General features: G+C 44.2%; 1 protein-coding gene across 2 annotated transcripts in view; it reads left to right on the forward strand.

Annotated features, from left to right (window-relative positions):
- Window positions 1-1,875: 1,875 nt before the first annotated feature.
- LOC147636923 (NAD(P)-binding Rossmann-fold superfamily protein) overlaps window positions 1,876-17,545 on the forward strand; it is a 34,833-nt gene continuing 19,163 nt past the window's right edge. The window contains exons 1-5 of one of the 2 annotated variants that reach the window (XM_086800510.1): window positions 1,876-1,974; window positions 2,158-2,233; window positions 3,087-3,259; window positions 3,352-3,421; window positions 4,311-4,495. In XM_086800510.1, the coding sequence (XP_086656636.1) occupies window positions 2,176-2,233; window positions 3,087-3,259; window positions 3,352-3,421; window positions 4,311-4,495 (486 nt within the window). In that variant the 5' untranslated portion in view covers window positions 1,876-1,974; window positions 2,158-2,175. Of the gene's footprint in view, window positions 1,975-2,078; window positions 2,234-3,086; window positions 3,260-3,351; window positions 3,422-4,310; window positions 4,496-17,545 lie in introns of those variants that run through there. The other variant, XM_086800509.1, reaches the window with a different exon arrangement.

The following is a 17,545-nucleotide window of genomic DNA, read 5'->3' on the forward strand; positions in this document are numbered from 1 at the left end:
TACAATATAGTTTAGATAATGTATAAGCTTTAAAGCTATTAAGCTTATAAAATTCAAGCTATTAACCCTCTTTATAATCTTTCAAAGCTTTATTTATTAAAGCTCTACAAGTTTTATCATAAAAAAACGTACCAAAGTTTTTCATTCTCAAGATTTCTTAACTCTAACCAATTTTATTAAAAGCTATCAAAACTTCCAAGCTTATGAGCTTTACAAGCTTCAAAAAGCTTTAAATTAAAACTCTTTAAAGTATTATAAGCTTTTTTGATTTTACCCAAGTTACCGAAAGCAAATTCAGTATTAAAGAATACTATTTTAAGAAAAAGGCAAATAAATACTTCCATGAATTTTCTAGCAATTTTTTTTTTTGCAAATTAAATCAAGGGTTTAAGGACAAATTGAGCATCAACATTCTTCACCATATGTCTTCTTTGACATCTTCCGCTCTTGGAGAGTCTTAAAAGTTTACACCCAAGATTTCAAGGCTTAATATTTACATTTCTTGAAAAGCTTCTAAGGCTTGATACCAAATCAACAAGGCCTTATAGTAAAAACTTACAAAAGAATTACTTTTTGGAAAAATAAGCACCAAGGGATACAGCAAAAAGGAGAATTTCAAAGGTTTTGTCAAGGTTTGCTTTTTGCAATTTCATCAAGGTTTACTTTTTGCACTAGTCAATCATGAGGATGATGACTTCTCTCTTAAGCAAGAGGTAATTTTGAACATGAAGATATTTATGATGCTCTAGGTATGCCTAAACCTATTGAAAATAAAGTCTCACCTCATATGCTTCTTTTAAAATAATAATAATAAGAACAAGGAAGTGGCTTATGGTCAAATTAGCTCCTAAATTTTATGGATCTTTTAACATTATACATCAAGAAGAACATCTTGTTCCTGAGTCTATCATTGATCATGAGACCATCACTACACGTATAGGCAACACTTATGTTAAGTATCTTGTGACTTTCAAGAATCATCCTATATAAGATGCGAGAAAAGTTTTTCCATTCTTACCAAAATCTTATCCACTCTTACCATCCATGCAATTAAGGTCCCGAGCAAGAGAGAATGTTAGTCATAACCTTTATGGGGACTCCCATTATTTGATTTTGAGATATTTTATTTTGGATGCGCCTTTTATTTATATCATCTACTAGGATTAATGTGTTTAATCAAGCTGTGTGCATTGGTATGATGTCTACCACGATTAATGTGTTTAATCAACTGTGTGTGTTGGTATGATATAGTCAGGATTAATGTGTTTAATGAGCTGTGTGCACTGACTAATATTATTCTAGATGAAGGCAAGCTTGAGTGGTGGATTACGTGTTAATCATGGGTGGAGTATGTGTTGACGACTATGAGATTTTTTGGAAGACATGTGAACATCTATTATGGTTTCATATTTTGGCATTATTATTTTTGTAAGACTAAGGCCTCAAACCAATTAGTATTTTATACTTCTGTGGCTTGCTATATTTTTATAGAGCTTCTAGAGTTATCTTTTTTAAAAGTAAGCTTTCTAACACATAAATATGGGTAAGTGGTATAAAGGCCACACTCATCCAAGGGAGATTCAAACCAATCTTGTGTGGACGATGATCTTTTTCTTATTCTCCAGCTCTCTTGTTTATTTAAATTTGTTTATTAAGGTTTATGCTTTTAATTTGTGCAAGTATATGTTATGCTCTAATTTTAGTGCTTGAGAAATAGAAATTCTTCTCCAAGTGTCATAAAAGTCCTGACACTAATGGTGTACCTTTTAAAGACACACAAGAGACCATAAGTACAAATGTCCAAACCTCGCTAAAAAGTTTGGGAGAAATGACCAGTGTATATGTACACATCTCACACTCCCTACTGGACGCACAGGATAAGAGCAAACATGATTTCAACCCGCATCAACTCGCTGGGACTCGGATCCTTTAACCACTGCACTACAACCGTGTTGGCACTCTCCAAGCATTCTGGTACTATTGCATTTTTAATTCTTTTCATATCTGAATGCCATCTTCTTATTAATTGGAAAATATAAAAAAGACGCTTGAATGCCATCTTTCTTATTAATTGGAATATAAAAAAGACGCTTGAATGCCATCTTTCTTATTAATTGGAATATAAAAAAACGCCCGAAGTTTTTCTCCCACCACCAGCGATGCACGCTACACACCATGCAGACATTCACGGGAAACGCGACTTTGCAGCAACGAACACCCATCTCAGATGCAGGTATGCACAAAGGCTAACCCTATAACTGTACGACAGTTTAAGGTGTCTATTCTTCATCGTACAAGCTGGTCGGTTAGGGTTTATGACTGTACGACATTCCCTTTTGAACGACCTTCCATTCATGATTTAAGTCTATCTCACAACTGCACAGCATGCGTACAACCTCTTGATCAGCCACAGACTAGGGTTTAAGGTGTCCATCTTTCATCTTACGAGCTGATCAGTTAGGGTTTAAGACTGTACTACATTCCCTTTTGTACGACCTTCCATTCAGGGTTTAGGTATCTCTCACAACTGTACGACATGCGTACAAGCTCTTGTTCAGCCACAGTTCAGGGTTTAAGGCTAACTCAGAACTGTGCAATATGCCCGTTCCAAAGGAGACACCCATTTCTGCTGGTGCAGCTGTAGCGCCTGGAGGATGCCAGTAGAAATGTGCGGACTTGATCAGCACCTTTTTGCTGACTTCAGGGGCGTGCTGGGAGAGGGAGGCTGTCATATCCATGGCAGTGGCTTTATTCGACACATCAGCACATCTCAGAACTTTAGACAGGTGTCCCTGTCACTCCTGACCTGCAACTAGGGAATGATGTGGACCGAAAACCCTGATATGCCCATAGGAATTGTTAATTGACGAGCAATTATGACTAGATTAATGCTCTCCACTTTGTTAACATCATCTGTGGCATTTAGGGTCAGGAGTTATTGTTCTTGTCTCTTTGTTTAGGACTTTGGATTCAGGTTAGTTTATTGTTTAGTGTCTAAGTTCGATCTCCATCTCTGTGTAGGTCTTAGGCTTACTTTCTAGGGTTTATATAGATTTTATTGGGGTTAACTCCCTCTCTTCTTTCAGGCAAGGTTGTGGTAATCACTGGCGTTACTAGAGGTTTAGGGCGAGCCCTTGCCTTAGAACTGGCTCAAAGGGGCCACACGGTGGTAGGCTGTGGCCGGGATGAAGAAAAGCTTGTGGAAGTAGAGAGATCACTGTTTGGAGGGACGAAGCATCTATTGAAAAAAGTGGATGTGGTAAGACCTTTTTCTTCTTCTTTCTCTTTGTTTGTGTTATGGATTTATCTCTTCTCCACATGCTTTACTGAGCTTGTTCTATGCATTTGCAGGCTTCTGATAGCAGCGTCCAGGAGTTTGCCAAGGTCGTCATGGAAAAGAAGGGTGCCCCTGGTATAGTTGGTGAGTTGGCCTTTTTTTTTCTTCTTCCTAACTTTGAGACATTCTTTATACGATGGAGCACTTGCAGAATATGGTTGTCATTCTAACTGGGGTTTTCCTCGAGGGTCATGGATTTGATATCGAAAAAAAATGTATGATGTCATGTGAGTGCACAGGAAATGGTTCTGGCCTGCCTTGCGAAGGTTGGCATTGTTGTAGTCTTTGCTCAACCTGTTGAGGCCTATGTTTGTATGGTCAAACAATTAAATTTTTATCATTTCTAACCAATCTTTTTGTCTAGCTTAGCTTTATAGTAGGAATTGAATGGTCTATGAGTTTTGTAGCTCAAGTTGAAAATTAAAGCTAGAAAAGTGTGAAAGCTAGAAGAAAAGTTTTGTCCATTTTTATAAAATCAATTGTTTTGTTTAGCTTACCTCTATAGTGGAAAGTGAATGGCCTATCAGAAATGTAACTCGAAAGGCTAGAAGAAAAGTGAAAAATCTTAAATTGCAGCACTTCTGTCCTCAAAAACTAGAGGGTCTCTCTCTCTCTCTCTCCCCACCACCAACATAGCCTTGCCGCTTGAATTCCCCAATGTAGTCTACTAATAGTCTTTGTATAAATAGGAAGTATATTGTTTATTAGCACCTAGTGTATTTGACTTTCAATAGTGTTATTAAGTAATCATCTTAGAAGTACATCCCCCCCATACATGCGTGCATGCATCATGCACGTGTGTGTGTGTGTGTGTGTGCGCGTGCACGCACTCACGCACAAACAAACAAATCTCTCTTCCATTTTGAATAGGATGTTTCAGGATATGCCTTATAATTTTGTTGAGGGATTTTCAGGGTTACCCTACATTTTGTTGATAATGTTTTCACATTTGTCTCTTATTTTTGTTTGTAAGTCAACTTTGCGGGCATTATCAACCGAAATGCAAAGCTTTGGGAATTGTCGGCACTTGAGTTTGATGCTGTTGTAGATATCAACATCAAAGGAGTCGCCAACATAATGAGGCATTTTCTTCCTCTTATGAAGCAAGGAACACTAGTCAACATTACTTCAGGATGGGGGCGCATCGGTGCTGCAGATGTAAGTTCTTAAAAAATCCGCATATTGTCACTCCTAGAATGTTTTTGTTAAGTAAAAGTAGAGCATTTATTTGCTTTATAACTGCATGTGTAGTTCTGAGGACAGCCTTTGGGTCTTGATAATTTGGTTGGGGAGGTTGCACACAAGATAGGATGTTCCCAATGGCATTTGTCCTTCCAATTGTTTGATGCAGCTATGTTGCACATTTGGGAAAGTCTCAAGAAAATTAAGCTTAGGCAGGTTCACAAAAAGGCTGTCAATCAGTGTACTTGTGCCTTTGATTCAACAAAGGAGAAGCCTTCTGAGTTTCCCCAATGTTGGCAAGAACCACGAATTTGTAATTGTAGGCTCAAGCCAGCTACTATGTGAAGTATTGGCTGCCTCTTAGCCATGGCATGGAGTCTGAAGATCCTAGTGGCTGAAAGTTGACTAACATGAAAGCTCATGATGGCTTGGATTTTATCAAGTGCCTTGTGTGAGCGTTTAAAAGACTCTCCCTCCAATGATTTCCAAGCCAATTTTTAAGACTCTGCTAACCATTAGGCACGCTCTTGAGGACTTATATTTCCTGCACTTCCTCTTTATTTGCAGTTTTCATCTCTTATTGAGGGCTGATATTTGATATTATTCAGATGCATTTTTTCTTTGCTGATGGTCGGATCTTGTTAAGTCAATAGTCCTGTCGGGGTTGGGTCTATGATTCAGCAGGCTGCCTGAGCAGCACATCCCCGTGTCGTCTGAGCTCCATCAAATACTTGCCCAGGCATCCCTAATCCTTTGTATGCGAGTGGGCAGTGGAATCTCCCTCGTATCTCTTAAGCCGGACAGCTAAACATATAATGGGCCTCATCATCCTTGTTAGGGTGTCCCATTGCCCTCTACACTTATTAGACTCATTGGTCGGGTGGATGGATACTTAGTGTCAGATGCTTAGGTCTAGTGAGCACTGGTGTGTGAACCCATTATGATTTGGAGACTGCCAACACCAAACTGGGGACATGGTGGCTAAGGGTGCCATGGGCTGTTTACGTCTTTCCATTGTCGGCCAGCTAATTTTAGAGTGGCAAACGGCCTAGGCGTAGGCACCCAGGACTAGAGGGACATACATGTAAAACGTAGGCAATAATGACATTTTGTGCTTGTCCTCTTCAAGTCCGCCAGGCCTACATCAAGTTGGCTACCCCTTCAGGTCTCCTATCCCCTTATATATAGGTGCTCTAGAAATCCTTCTTAGCATCTCTCATTCTTGCTAGAACCCATCGTCCATGTGCATGCCTAGGGCTGCCCATGTCGGAATGTGTAGCAGAAATGAGACTGAAAACAGAGAGCAGTATACGCACAAGTGCTGGAGGAGAGACGTTGATAGGAATTTTTGTGGCCCAAGGGATAAGCTCAATAGAGGAGCCTGCTCACACCCCGCGAGGATAATAAAGCTTGTAGAGTATGTATAAAACCTTAGGAATAAGGGATGTTGCATGGCCACCAACCCCAAGTGAATAGTTGTTAACAGCTGCAGTGAAGTGAAGTAGAGAACTGCTGCATGTGCAGACGGCGGGGTAATTAACAAAAGATGCGCAATAGTTGCAGGGCAATTGAGGGACAAGGCGAAAAGGGGAATAGGAACAATTTTGAAGGGACTTGGGGGGGAAGAAGGAAGATTGAGAAGGGGAGGAGAGATCCAAGGTTTTGTTTTGGATAGCAGCTCAGCGGAAGCTTGTAGTTTGTTTTTCCTGGTTTGTTTGGAGAGACGTGGGACTAGAATTGGGAAGATTTGGGCTTGTTCAGAGCAGAGAGTGCAAAGGAGATACAGGATCTTGTAGGATGATGGGTTCCCTAGGATTCTTTGTGGTGTTGCAGCTCTGTTGGAACTTGAACCTGCCCAAGGATTGCTCAGTTTTTTTCTCAGCTGTGTTTGGTGCTGGCCTGCAAGTGTGGTTGCAGAGCCTTTTGTGTGTTTGATCTTGTGGAATTGAAGAGTTGGGACAATCTTGTTGTGGATCCCCCCTTGCTTTTGTTACTTCTTTTCCTGTTGATATCCCTATGTCTCAGGGCTGTTGAGACACAATTGTGTTTCTTCTCTATTTGATGAAAACAGAGGGATTTGGATTGTTTTTGTTGTGAGTGGATACAAAGACTTTTGTTTTGATGTATTGTTGTGGTATGGTGTTGTTTTGATGAAATTGATGAGGTTGGACCACTGGAGGTATTGGTTTGTTGTCTGGGATGTTGATTCTGAGTCAGTTCAGACTCAGTCAGAAAATGTTGAATAGGTACAGGGTTCATTCCGTCTAAGCCAGACATCAAAATAGTCAGTAGGCTGTGTAGGGATCTGGTTCTGACCCATTTAGTGGATACTGAAACGTTGGACCGAAATGATCATATAGATAAAATGTGAAGGTAGTAGCCAATAGTTATAAGATGATATTAGCATATTATCATCAGTAAACAAAGAAGACATACAAAAGAGAAGAGAAAAGAACAATAGGATGAAAGAAGGAAAGAGAAAGAATTATAAAAGATAAAAAGCACACAAAATCACAACCTTTTTCCCCACATGAAATGATATGGTTTTAATGTGCACATGAAACGTTTCAACACCAAAACTTGAAACGAGTTTCAAATCCACCGAAATGAGTTTCATGGTGACCATGGCTTGAATATATGGATAGTGGTGTGGATAAAGATGAGGATGCCTTGTGGGATGACACTTTGGAGGGTTGATTTGTTTGAAGAGTCTGTGGATCAAGAATATGCTGAGCAGACTGATGCCTATGTGGATGCTGGAGTGTGTGTTGATGATGATGAAGTTTTGGATGTTGAGTAATGGAACGAGGAAGCTATGGAAGTAGACCAAGAGTTGCAGCAGTTCATTGATTTGGATTGTTTGAAAGATTGTGTTCCGGTTGCTGATGGAATTTGCTTTGATGATGTGAAGAATGATGATAATTTTCATGAGGAGTGTTTGCAACATTTTCATAGTTCAGTTGATGGGAAGAGAGGGCCTGATGATGATTTTCATGATTCAACTTTACAGGAAGAAAAGTGCTCTGAGGAGATCTGTGCCTTAATACATAAAGATGGAAATGTTATTCTTGGAGATAGTTTTGGTGGTATACCCTTTTACAAGGTTCTTGAGGATGGTCTCGTTGGGGAGGTTTTTAGTGATGATGAGGATGTATTGGGTATACATGTGTGTGAAGGTTTGATGAAGGTGTAGAAAAATGTAGAGAATTCTCAGTTGGGTGAAGAAGTTAGAGTGAACGAAGATGGAGAAGCGGGAAGGAGGCTGGACAATAAGCTTACATGTGAGATGCAACCATGTGCTAAAGGCAAGGCTAAAGGGCTGTTGGCAGACTGCCTGCAGGTCTTTGATCCAGGAGGATGGTTCAATGTGGTTAGAAGACTATGGAGGACGATGATGTGCTCGTTTGATCCAAGTGGAGAATCAACTAGAAGGACCTTGAGCTAGCTATAGGGTTTGCATGAGTTTTTGCCGAATAAGTGGTTGATTATAAATGCTCCAACCAAGGGGGAAGGTGGGGGGTTTCTGCAAATAATGATAGGAATTTTTGTGGCCCAAGGGATAAGCTCAATGGAGGAGCCTGCTCACACCCCACGAGGACAATAAAGCTTGTAGAGTATGTATAAAACCTTAGGAATAAGGGATGCTGCATGGCCACCAACCCCAAGTGAATAGTTGTTAACAACTGCAGTGAAGTGAAGTAGAGAACTGCTGCATGTGTAGACGGTGGGGTAGTTGACAAAAGATGCGCAATAGTTGTGGGGCAATTGAGAGACAAGGCGAAAAGGGGAATAGGAACAATTTTGATGGAGGAAGAAGGAAGATTGAGAAGGGGAGGAGAGACCCAAGGTTTTGTTTTGGATAGCAGCTCAGTGGAAGCTTGTAGTTTGTTTTTTCTGGTTTGTTTGGACCGACATGGGACTGGAATTGGAAAGATTTGGGCTTGTTCAAAGCAGAGAATGCAAAGGAGATACATGATCTTTAAGGATGATGGGTTCCCTAGGATCTTTGTGGTGTTGCAGCTCTGTTGGAACTTGAACCTGCCCAAGGATTGCTCAGTTTTTTTCTCAGCTGTGTTTGGTGGTGGCCTGTAGGTGTGGTTGGAGAGTCTTTCTTGTGTTTGATCTTGTGGAATTGAAGAGTTGGGACAATCTTGGTGTGGATCCCCCCTTGCTTTTGTTGCTTCTTTTACTGTTGATATCCCTATGTCTCAGGGTTGTTGAGACACAGTTGTGTTTCTTGTATATTTGACGAAAAAAGAGGGTTTTGGATTGTTTTTGTTGTGAGTGGATACAGAGACTTTTGTTTTGATGTATTGTTTGTCAGAATACGCAACGGAGATGATGACCAACTCTGGAAACACTTGAGCGAGAACAGTGCAGAAAAACAACACAAGAGAAGGAGAGAGATAGAGGCGTGTAACTCTGCTCTATATACACAAAGAAGATCCCGAATACAATACAAAATGGCAAGAGGGCACTGGGGCCATTTTATATGGCCCCAAGAATGCAGTTGGCCTGCATCAGGGACAGCCGACAGGACACCAAAAGAGCCCACGACCTGCACACAGTAGTCGACCTGCACACAGTAGTCGGCCTGCATAAAAAAGGTCCACGACCTATCCAGACCAGTCGGCCAGCTCTAGAATGTGAACACAAGCATACTGATGCAGTCGGCCGCAACTGGGTCCTCTTGCCATCACAGGCAGCCTCCCAAGCCAAGAAAAAATGGGAAAAAATACAGAGAGGGGGGGAAAATGAGAAAACACCTAATACGGGCAAGCACACCCACAACAGAGGCCATGGTGTATATGTATAGACGGGAGATGACTTCTAACACCCCCTCTCAGCTCTTGGCTGTGAAACCAACCACAGGGAGCTGGGGTGCCGCCTGAGCAAATCCTGAGATAGCGACTTCGTGAAGATTTCCACCGTACTGTCCTCCGTCGAACAGAACTCTAGCAAGATGTCATCAGCAACGATCTGTTCACGAATAAAGTGCCTCTGGATGACTGTGGGTTCCTCCAGTGGAAGCCCAATCCTGCCATGCAACCTCACCACCTCACAAGTAGCATCACAAGCAGCCCGGTACTCTGCCTCTGTCGACGACAAGGCAAAAGATGACTGCCTCTTACTGCACCATAAAACTGCTCCTGGGCCTGAAGTAGATCTCCTCATGTCCGGATCTCCTCCCCAATCTGAGTCACTCCAACCGTGGAGTCGGACTCATCCATCAATCCCCCTCCTGTGTAAAAGAGTCCATGATCCTTCGCATGCCGCAGAAAGCACAAGATACGCAATCCTGCCTCCTAAAGAGTCATCTGCAACCATGAGCTCAACTGCCTCATCAGGAAGCTCACATCCAATATGGTATCCATCAACCAAATCAATGAACCATTCTGCTTCCGAGTCAAAGAGGCATCACACTGCGCACAAGGATCAACACCTGTTTACGGTGGAAAGCCAAATCTTGGAAACCTGTTGAAGACCACGCAAGGCTTTCTGAAACCTGTCAACCGCTCCCTCTTGATCCGGAACCACAAAGCTTGGAGAGTGCGCAACATCCACCTCCTTCTGCAAGTAATCAATTGCCACCTGCCTGGCTTTCCAAGAGGTCCCCATGGAAAGAACATCCTCATCTACAGGAGTTTCTTTGTCCCGAATACTACGAGACATCAGAGCATAAGTTACCTGTTCAGTTTCCTCTGACTGACGAACGCAAGAACCACCAACATCAGTACTGGAAAGTTCTTGCCAACTGCTGCAATCAAGTGACAAGCTATCCTCCATCTAGTCCCGGAGAGCCTGCACGTGCAGCGTATCCACACTTAAGTGGCCACTACCAGACTGCCACTCATCACAAAACTGAGGACCTAGGAGAGAGAGTGCTGAAAGCTTGTAAACTCCATTCTCCACTCCGCCTTCCCAAACTACCTGGCCTGTTGCCTTGTCCCGGAGAGCAACAAAATGCTCATCAAACTCCACCCGTATGCCAGTCTTGCAAACCTGATGCACTGACAACAGATGAAAACCAAGTGACGGAACATACAACACCTGGGAGGAATGCTTCCCCCCTCTGCCACCATCGGGAACTATCTCCAACTTGCCCTCACTGTGAACTGGGATAGTGGATGTATCCCCTGTAAGAATGTGACCAGAATACCTGCAGAGATCCTGTAAATCTGAACGGGAAGGAGTCATGTGCCTGGAAGCACCACCCCGTCTAGAATCCACTCCCGAGTATCTGTTGCGGAGAGTCCTCCAACCTCCTCCCTGCCTGAAGAAAATGAAACATCGGTGTCCATCACTTCCAAGTGCACAAAAGCCGGAGTCTTCATGATTGCTGTTGAGGAATCTTCACCCTTCTTGGTCTTCTGCTTGGGACACTGTCTCCAATAGTGGCCTTTCTGGCCACAATCATTACAGGTCCTCTCTGCCTTTAGTTTCTCGCGGTCAGCATCGGACTTCTTCTTTGAAGACTTCTCCGATGAAGCCTTCCCTTTGCCCGTGTTACGGCCTTTCGACCGTTGGCCAGTTAAGGCCTCTGAACCTCCACCCTGAGGAGGGTTCGTGAATCGTTCCTCCTGGTCCAAGACCATGGGCACAAGCTCCTCCACCACGTGATGGTGCTGAGCCTGCCACTGGTAATCAAAGACGAGTAAAATGCTGAGTACTGAGAGGGCAAGTGTGAAAGCAACATTATGGCCATGTCCTTTGACGATATCTCCTTCCCAGCCTAGAGAACTTCCTGCTGAAGAGCCTGCAGCTTGTTAATATGTTTCGGCATCGTCGACGACTTTGCAGGGCTCATAACCCGCATCTGTACTTCCAAGGAAATACTCTTCATGGGCGATACCCTGTTGTAAATAAAGAGAAGCCAAATGTTGCCATATACCTCTGGCCAGCGTCATATGCTTGATATGATTGATTACCTGCTGTGGTGTGCAGTTGAGGAAGATAAATGAATGGACCTTGGCGTTGACACGATCCCACAATTGTGGCTGTGCCTCCCGGTCCTTACGAATCGACGGTAACTCCCCTTCCTCTACTTCCGGCCGTGGAAACCCAACAATGATGAAATCAGCAAGGTCGTAAGACTCCAGAACAGATTCCATCATAACCTTCCATATGCCGTAGTTGTTCCCGTCCAACTGACGGTCCACCGGGAACGTGGGGAGTGTAGGGATCTTCACATGCCTCTCGGCCATCTCTAACAAATCTGCCATTGCGGGGATGTACTCTAAAAAAGGGTGGGTGGGAACAAAGAAGAACTTACACCTACAAGTGGCTGTCCAGCAAATCAGCCCGCCGTTCTCTTGCTTCTCCTCTTCCCAAACAGTCCCGAACAGTCCACCAATCAGCAACGCAACAGTCCCCCTCTTGCTCACACAAATCCCAAGAACTATCAAGAGCCTAGGGCTCTGATACCATGTCAGAATACGCAGCGGAGATGATGACCAAATCTGGAAACACTTTAGCAAGAACAATGCAGAAAAACAGCACAAGAGAAGGAGAGAGATAGAGGTGTGTAACTATGCTCGATATACACAAAGAAGATCCCGAATACGATACAAATGGGCCAGAGGGCAGTGGGGCCATTTTATATGGCCCCAAGCATGCAGTGGGCCTGCATCAGGGACAGCCGACAGGACACCAAAAGAGCCCATGACCTGCACACAGCAGTCGGCTTGCATAAAAAAAGGTCCACGACCTATCCAGACCAGTCGGCCAGCTCTAGAATGTGAACACAAGCATATTGATGCAGTTGGCTAGCAAGTGGGTCCTCTTGCCATCATAGGGCAGCCTCCCAAGCCAAGAAAAAATTGGGAAAAATACGGAGAGTGGGGAAAAATGAGAAAACACCTAATACGAGCGGGCACACCCACAACAGAGGCCCTGGTGTATATGTATAGACAGGAGATGACTTCTAACATTGTTGTGGTATGGTGTTGTTTTGATGAAATTGATGAGGTTGGACCACTGGAGGTATTGGTTTGTTGTCTGGGATGTTGATTTTGAGCCAGTTTTGACTCAGTCAAAAACTGTTGAATAGGTACAGGGTTCATTGCGTGTAAGCCAGACATCAAAATAGTCAGTAGGTTGTGTAGGGATCTGGTTCTGACCCATTTGAGTTGATTGGAAGTGTTTTTGAGTTACAACTGACGATTTTAGGTCTGTCAGAGGACAGCTGTTGGATTTGAGCTACAAAAAAGATTCCAGCAGTTCCATAGTAGCGGCATGTATGAGAGCCGATATAGGGGTCGATCCCTACATTGCATGTGATAACCATACGTGGATTGGAAATTGTGTAGCCTTTTTTGACGACGGAACAGGATCGTAACCAATGGCAGCTGTGAGAAGGCTTTATCGTCTTACAGGGTTTCTGTGGCAGCAGTCTGACAGGAACTCTTTATCTACCCATTTAGCATCAATGGAAATATAGTTCTTAAACTTCACAAGGTAACGCCCGACAACTTTGCCTGCAGCAAGCTTGCGTGCCTTGTGATACACAATCTGCTCTAGCTACGAAATCTTCTCAAGTTCATCCACTTCTGGTGGATCCTCAATGACCATGTCATTGGGCTCTGGCCCTACATACTTACGAAGGAGACTCACATGAAAAGCATTGTGTATGTGCCAATGACTAGGCAATGCCAATCTAAAAGCCACTTCATTGATCTTCTTGATCACTCGAAAAGGTCCATAGTACCTGGTTGCAAGCTTAGGATATGCACCCTCTTTGCTAGGCCTCTTTGCAAGTCTCGCTTTCTCAAATTTCAGCAATTCCCAATCATTCTCTTTAACATCCGATTGCCTTCTATGCTTGTCGACAGCCTTTTTATGCTTGTCTTGTGACCTTGCAATGGCTGTGCGTACCTAAGCAAAAGCAATATCCAAGTCTCTTGCATACTCATCAGCTGCAAATATCTCATCCTTTGTGCGAAGGATGGGTGGCAAAACCACCTTACCATAAACAATCTCAAATGGGGCCTTTCTTGTAGATGCATGCACCGTGTTGTAGTATGAAAATATCCAAGTCTCTTGCATACTCATCAGCTACAAATATCTCATCCTTTGTGCGAAGGATCAATCTCAAATGGAGCCTTTCCTGTAGATGCATGCACCGTGTTGTAGTATGCAAATTCCACAAGCGGTAAGTACTTCTCCCAAGAATACTTTTGATCTGCCGCATAACATTTCAAAAGATCCAATACGGCTGAATTTGCAGCCTCACTTTGCCCATCGGTTTGAGAGTGATAAGCTGATGAGAAGTCCAATTTGGTACCCATGTTATCAAATAAGGCCCGCCAAAAGAGACTTGTAGTCTTGGGATCTCTATCCCCCACCAGGGTTGTTTCCGTACGGCGTATGAAAGCTTATCGTATGGAATACTGTATGGCACAATACCGTACGTACTTGTACGGTTTTTTTTAAATATATTTTTTTCGAATATATATTTTTTTCAAAAATAATTTTTTTGGTAGGTAATGGTCCTTTTTTTGCTTATCTATGGGTGTTTGAGCTTTCTCTGTACTATGATGCTTCCCTCCTTTCTAAAATACTCCATATTTGGACTTGAAAATACCTAAGTTTATAAGTTATTTTTTAAAACACCGTATTTTATCGTACGATAAGAATTTTTTTTATATTGTACCGTATTTTCCCGTATGGTATTGTATCGTACGAACCGTACGGTATCGTACCTGACAACTATGTCCCCCACAATGGACTTCGGCATTCCATGATGCTTGAACACTTGTGCAAGATGTATTTTAACCATATGCTTAGCTTTGATGGTCTTTTTGACCGGCAAGAAGTGAGCTTGCTTGCTAAACCTGTCCACAATTGTCCAAATTGCATCATTACCCTATTGAGTCCGTGGCAAGTCCATAATGAAATCCATTGTAATCCTTTCCCACGGTTGCGTGGGAATAGGCAATCGCTGAAGCAAACCTGGTGCCTTTTGCCTATCAAATTTCACCTTTTGACAAGTGATACACGCATGTACATATGCCTCTATGTCCTTCTGTATACCTGGCCAAAAGAAATACCTCTCAATCATGTGCGTAGTAGGCATTATGCCTCTATGACCAGCATATGGAGGAGCATGGCATCCATCCAAAACCTTTTGCCTCATTTCAGACACATACATAGGCAATTAGGCAATTATCTTTCATGAGATAACCCTCTTTGATCACATAAGAGGCATGTGCATGACAAGCCATCAAATCAGTCCAAATAGTGGCAAAATCAGCATCCGTATGATACAAATCACGCATGGAAGACAAGTCATCATGAGAGGCAACCGAGATAGCTACTACATACGGCTTTCGTAACAATGCATTTGCCACTACATTCTTCTTTCCTGGGGTGTGTAAGATCTGAAAATGAAAAATAGAGAGAAAATTGGCCATCCTTATATGCTTCTCTGACAATTTAGTTTGGGTAAGAAAATACCTCAAACTCTGGTGATCTGTTTTCATAGTGAAATCAGTCCCAAGAAGGTAATGTTTCCATATGGTAAGTGCATGAATTACAGCCAAGGACTGGCCAAATCTGCGCTGGTCTGCGGACTCCATGATCTGGCGGAGTGAGGGATGTCCATTGAAGATGGTGGTGTATCTCTCTCTAATGACACTATATGCTCTGCATCTGCATACATAATGTTCCTCACTCTCAACCTCCTCTTGGCATAGTCTGCATATCCTCATTGCTTTGGGGATCCGTGCTGCCCTACCTGCCTCAATCTCAAGCTGGTGTGATGACACTCTGAGCTGGCCAATCACCACTCGGGCACTGTGAAGCATGTACACATCCATTCTTCTCCCGCACCCTAGCCTGGTTAATCAGACATCTCAAAGTGAATATATGATCAATAGTGGGGAAAGCTCGTCGGAATCCAACCTGCCCTAGTGCTCGCAGTCCCTCCTTCTCTGCATATGAGCTCAACTCTGCCTTGAGCACTGCGCCATAAATTTTGGCCAATGTATGACCAATCATGATAGTCCTATAGTTGCTGGGGTCTAGCATGTCTCCCGCTTTGTGGAGAGGCACGATGGTGTGCATAGTCCACTCAGCTGGTAGACCCTCCACTAGTGCCCTATTAAAGAGGTGAGCAACAAAGGATCCGAGTGTGTCAGCTGCATAAATAAGATGCTCACTCTATATACGTGTGTGGTCAGCCGATCTCCCATGCTGTAACCGGCGGATAGCTCTCTCTACCATCGAGGCGGTAAAGAAAGTAGAGGTGGTAGGGCGGGATTCCTATGGCTGTGGTATGGGCGGCTGCTGAGGGATATGGTAGAGGCTCTTTGCATATGTGTGCCATGTGTGTGGATCCTCAATCGGGGTACGAGGGCGAGGCTCTCTCATCCTGCGCCATGCAGTGGTTGCATCTCTGCTCATGAGTAGGTGGTATATATCCCAGTACTGTGCCTCCTCATATGCACGCCTCTTATGGCGTGTGAGGATCCTCATCTGTCGGCTCGCCTGCCTCTGTGTAATGGTCCCCAATGCTCTCTGGGCACACGGAGGTGTCTATATAACTCTATGCACTCATCATCATACCACCGATTGTGGTGGGGCATGCTCCCAGATCTATCTGTGTGTGCAATGTGTGTATGATGGGGGGAAGTTGCGGGTGGCGGTCGTATGTAGTAGAGATGACAGCTGGGTGGTGAGTGTGGCTAGAGGTGACAGGGGATCCATCTGGAATACCCCGTCATATACATGATGCTCATATATGTCTGCCAAGTCATGGGTGAAGTAGAAGGTTGTATGCGATGCCTGTGTGGGCTGTGTGGGTGCTGGTGTGGAGCTCGCCAATGACAGTAAGAGGTACGTGTGATCTGCACCAATAGGACAAGGGGGGATGGTGAAAGATGTCACTGCTTGTGTGGTCTCCATGGACCCCATGATGTAGTCCACTGTGCTACCCCCCCCCCCCCCCCTTCTGGATTTTTTAGTGAAATCCTCATCACTGAAAGCAATATCAAACTGGGCAATAAAAGCAAGTGCCTTTGATGCATTATATTCGCCATGACATGTGTCAAACTTCACAAATTTGTCTTTGGCTTTGAAGTCACGAGACTTTGATGCATGTGTCTGCATCTCAACATGTTTTCCTGCATGTTTGTCCATTGGGACAACCCCTGTGAGACTGGCATCATTTTAGGAGCAAAAGGTGATGCATAAGGCATAGATACATGTGCCATGTGTAAGCATGAGGCATGGCTGGCCCCTCAACATGCATTGGTGCATTTTCAGCCATAGCTTCTCCCTCATGAGCACACTCGAAGGCATGAGTGGCATGAGAGATACGCGGAATACTTGCACCAACAACAGAAAATTGCAGCCCATGTTGCATGTGTCAGAGTGCGCAAGGGAAAGTGTGAGACATAGGCATAGAGAGAAAGAAATGAATCTGCATAATGATGAAGAAGCAATGATACAAACAACCTTGTGCAAGGGGTGGTCCCCGTAGGTGAGGGCATGATGAACAACTACTACTGTAAGGGAGGACTCGGGCCTGGAAGCCCCTGTCAAGGTGAGTACAAATGAGGAGGAGGCAAGCCTTATATAGCCCCAAAATAAGTTGGCCGACTTGCTCCAGAAAAGACTCACGAGACTAGCTAAAAAATTAACATGTGAAAAATGGCAACCAAGGGGGTGAACATGAGGGAAAAATATGGTGCTGCTCCGGATAAATCTGGGCACCCCTGATACATAACTTGGGCACACGGGCTCGCTGAAGCTTCCCCCCCCCCCCCCCTGCTTGAGCTGCCGCTTGCACACACCCTCCCTCCCCGCCCTCGTGACTGCCTCTCCCCGCTTGGTCGCACCCCCCCCCCTCCGCGCCCCTGTGCTTCTCTCGCCCCCCGCCCTCCCTTTCGTGCCCGTCGCCCCCTGCCCGCCTGCCCTGTCTCCTTCGCGCCCCCCGCTCCCCCCCCCCTCCTCCGCGTCCCGCCCCCCCTGCCTGCCCCCGCCCTCCCCTCCCCCTTTCGTGCTTTCCCCGCCCCCCCCCCCCCC

This window comes from Cibotium barometz, chromosome 7, assembly GCF_041138505.1.
Source record: "Cibotium barometz isolate CiBa-2024 chromosome 7, ASM4113850v1, whole genome shotgun sequence".
Taxonomy (NCBI): Eukaryota; Viridiplantae; Streptophyta; class Polypodiopsida; order Cyatheales; family Cibotiaceae; genus Cibotium; species Cibotium barometz.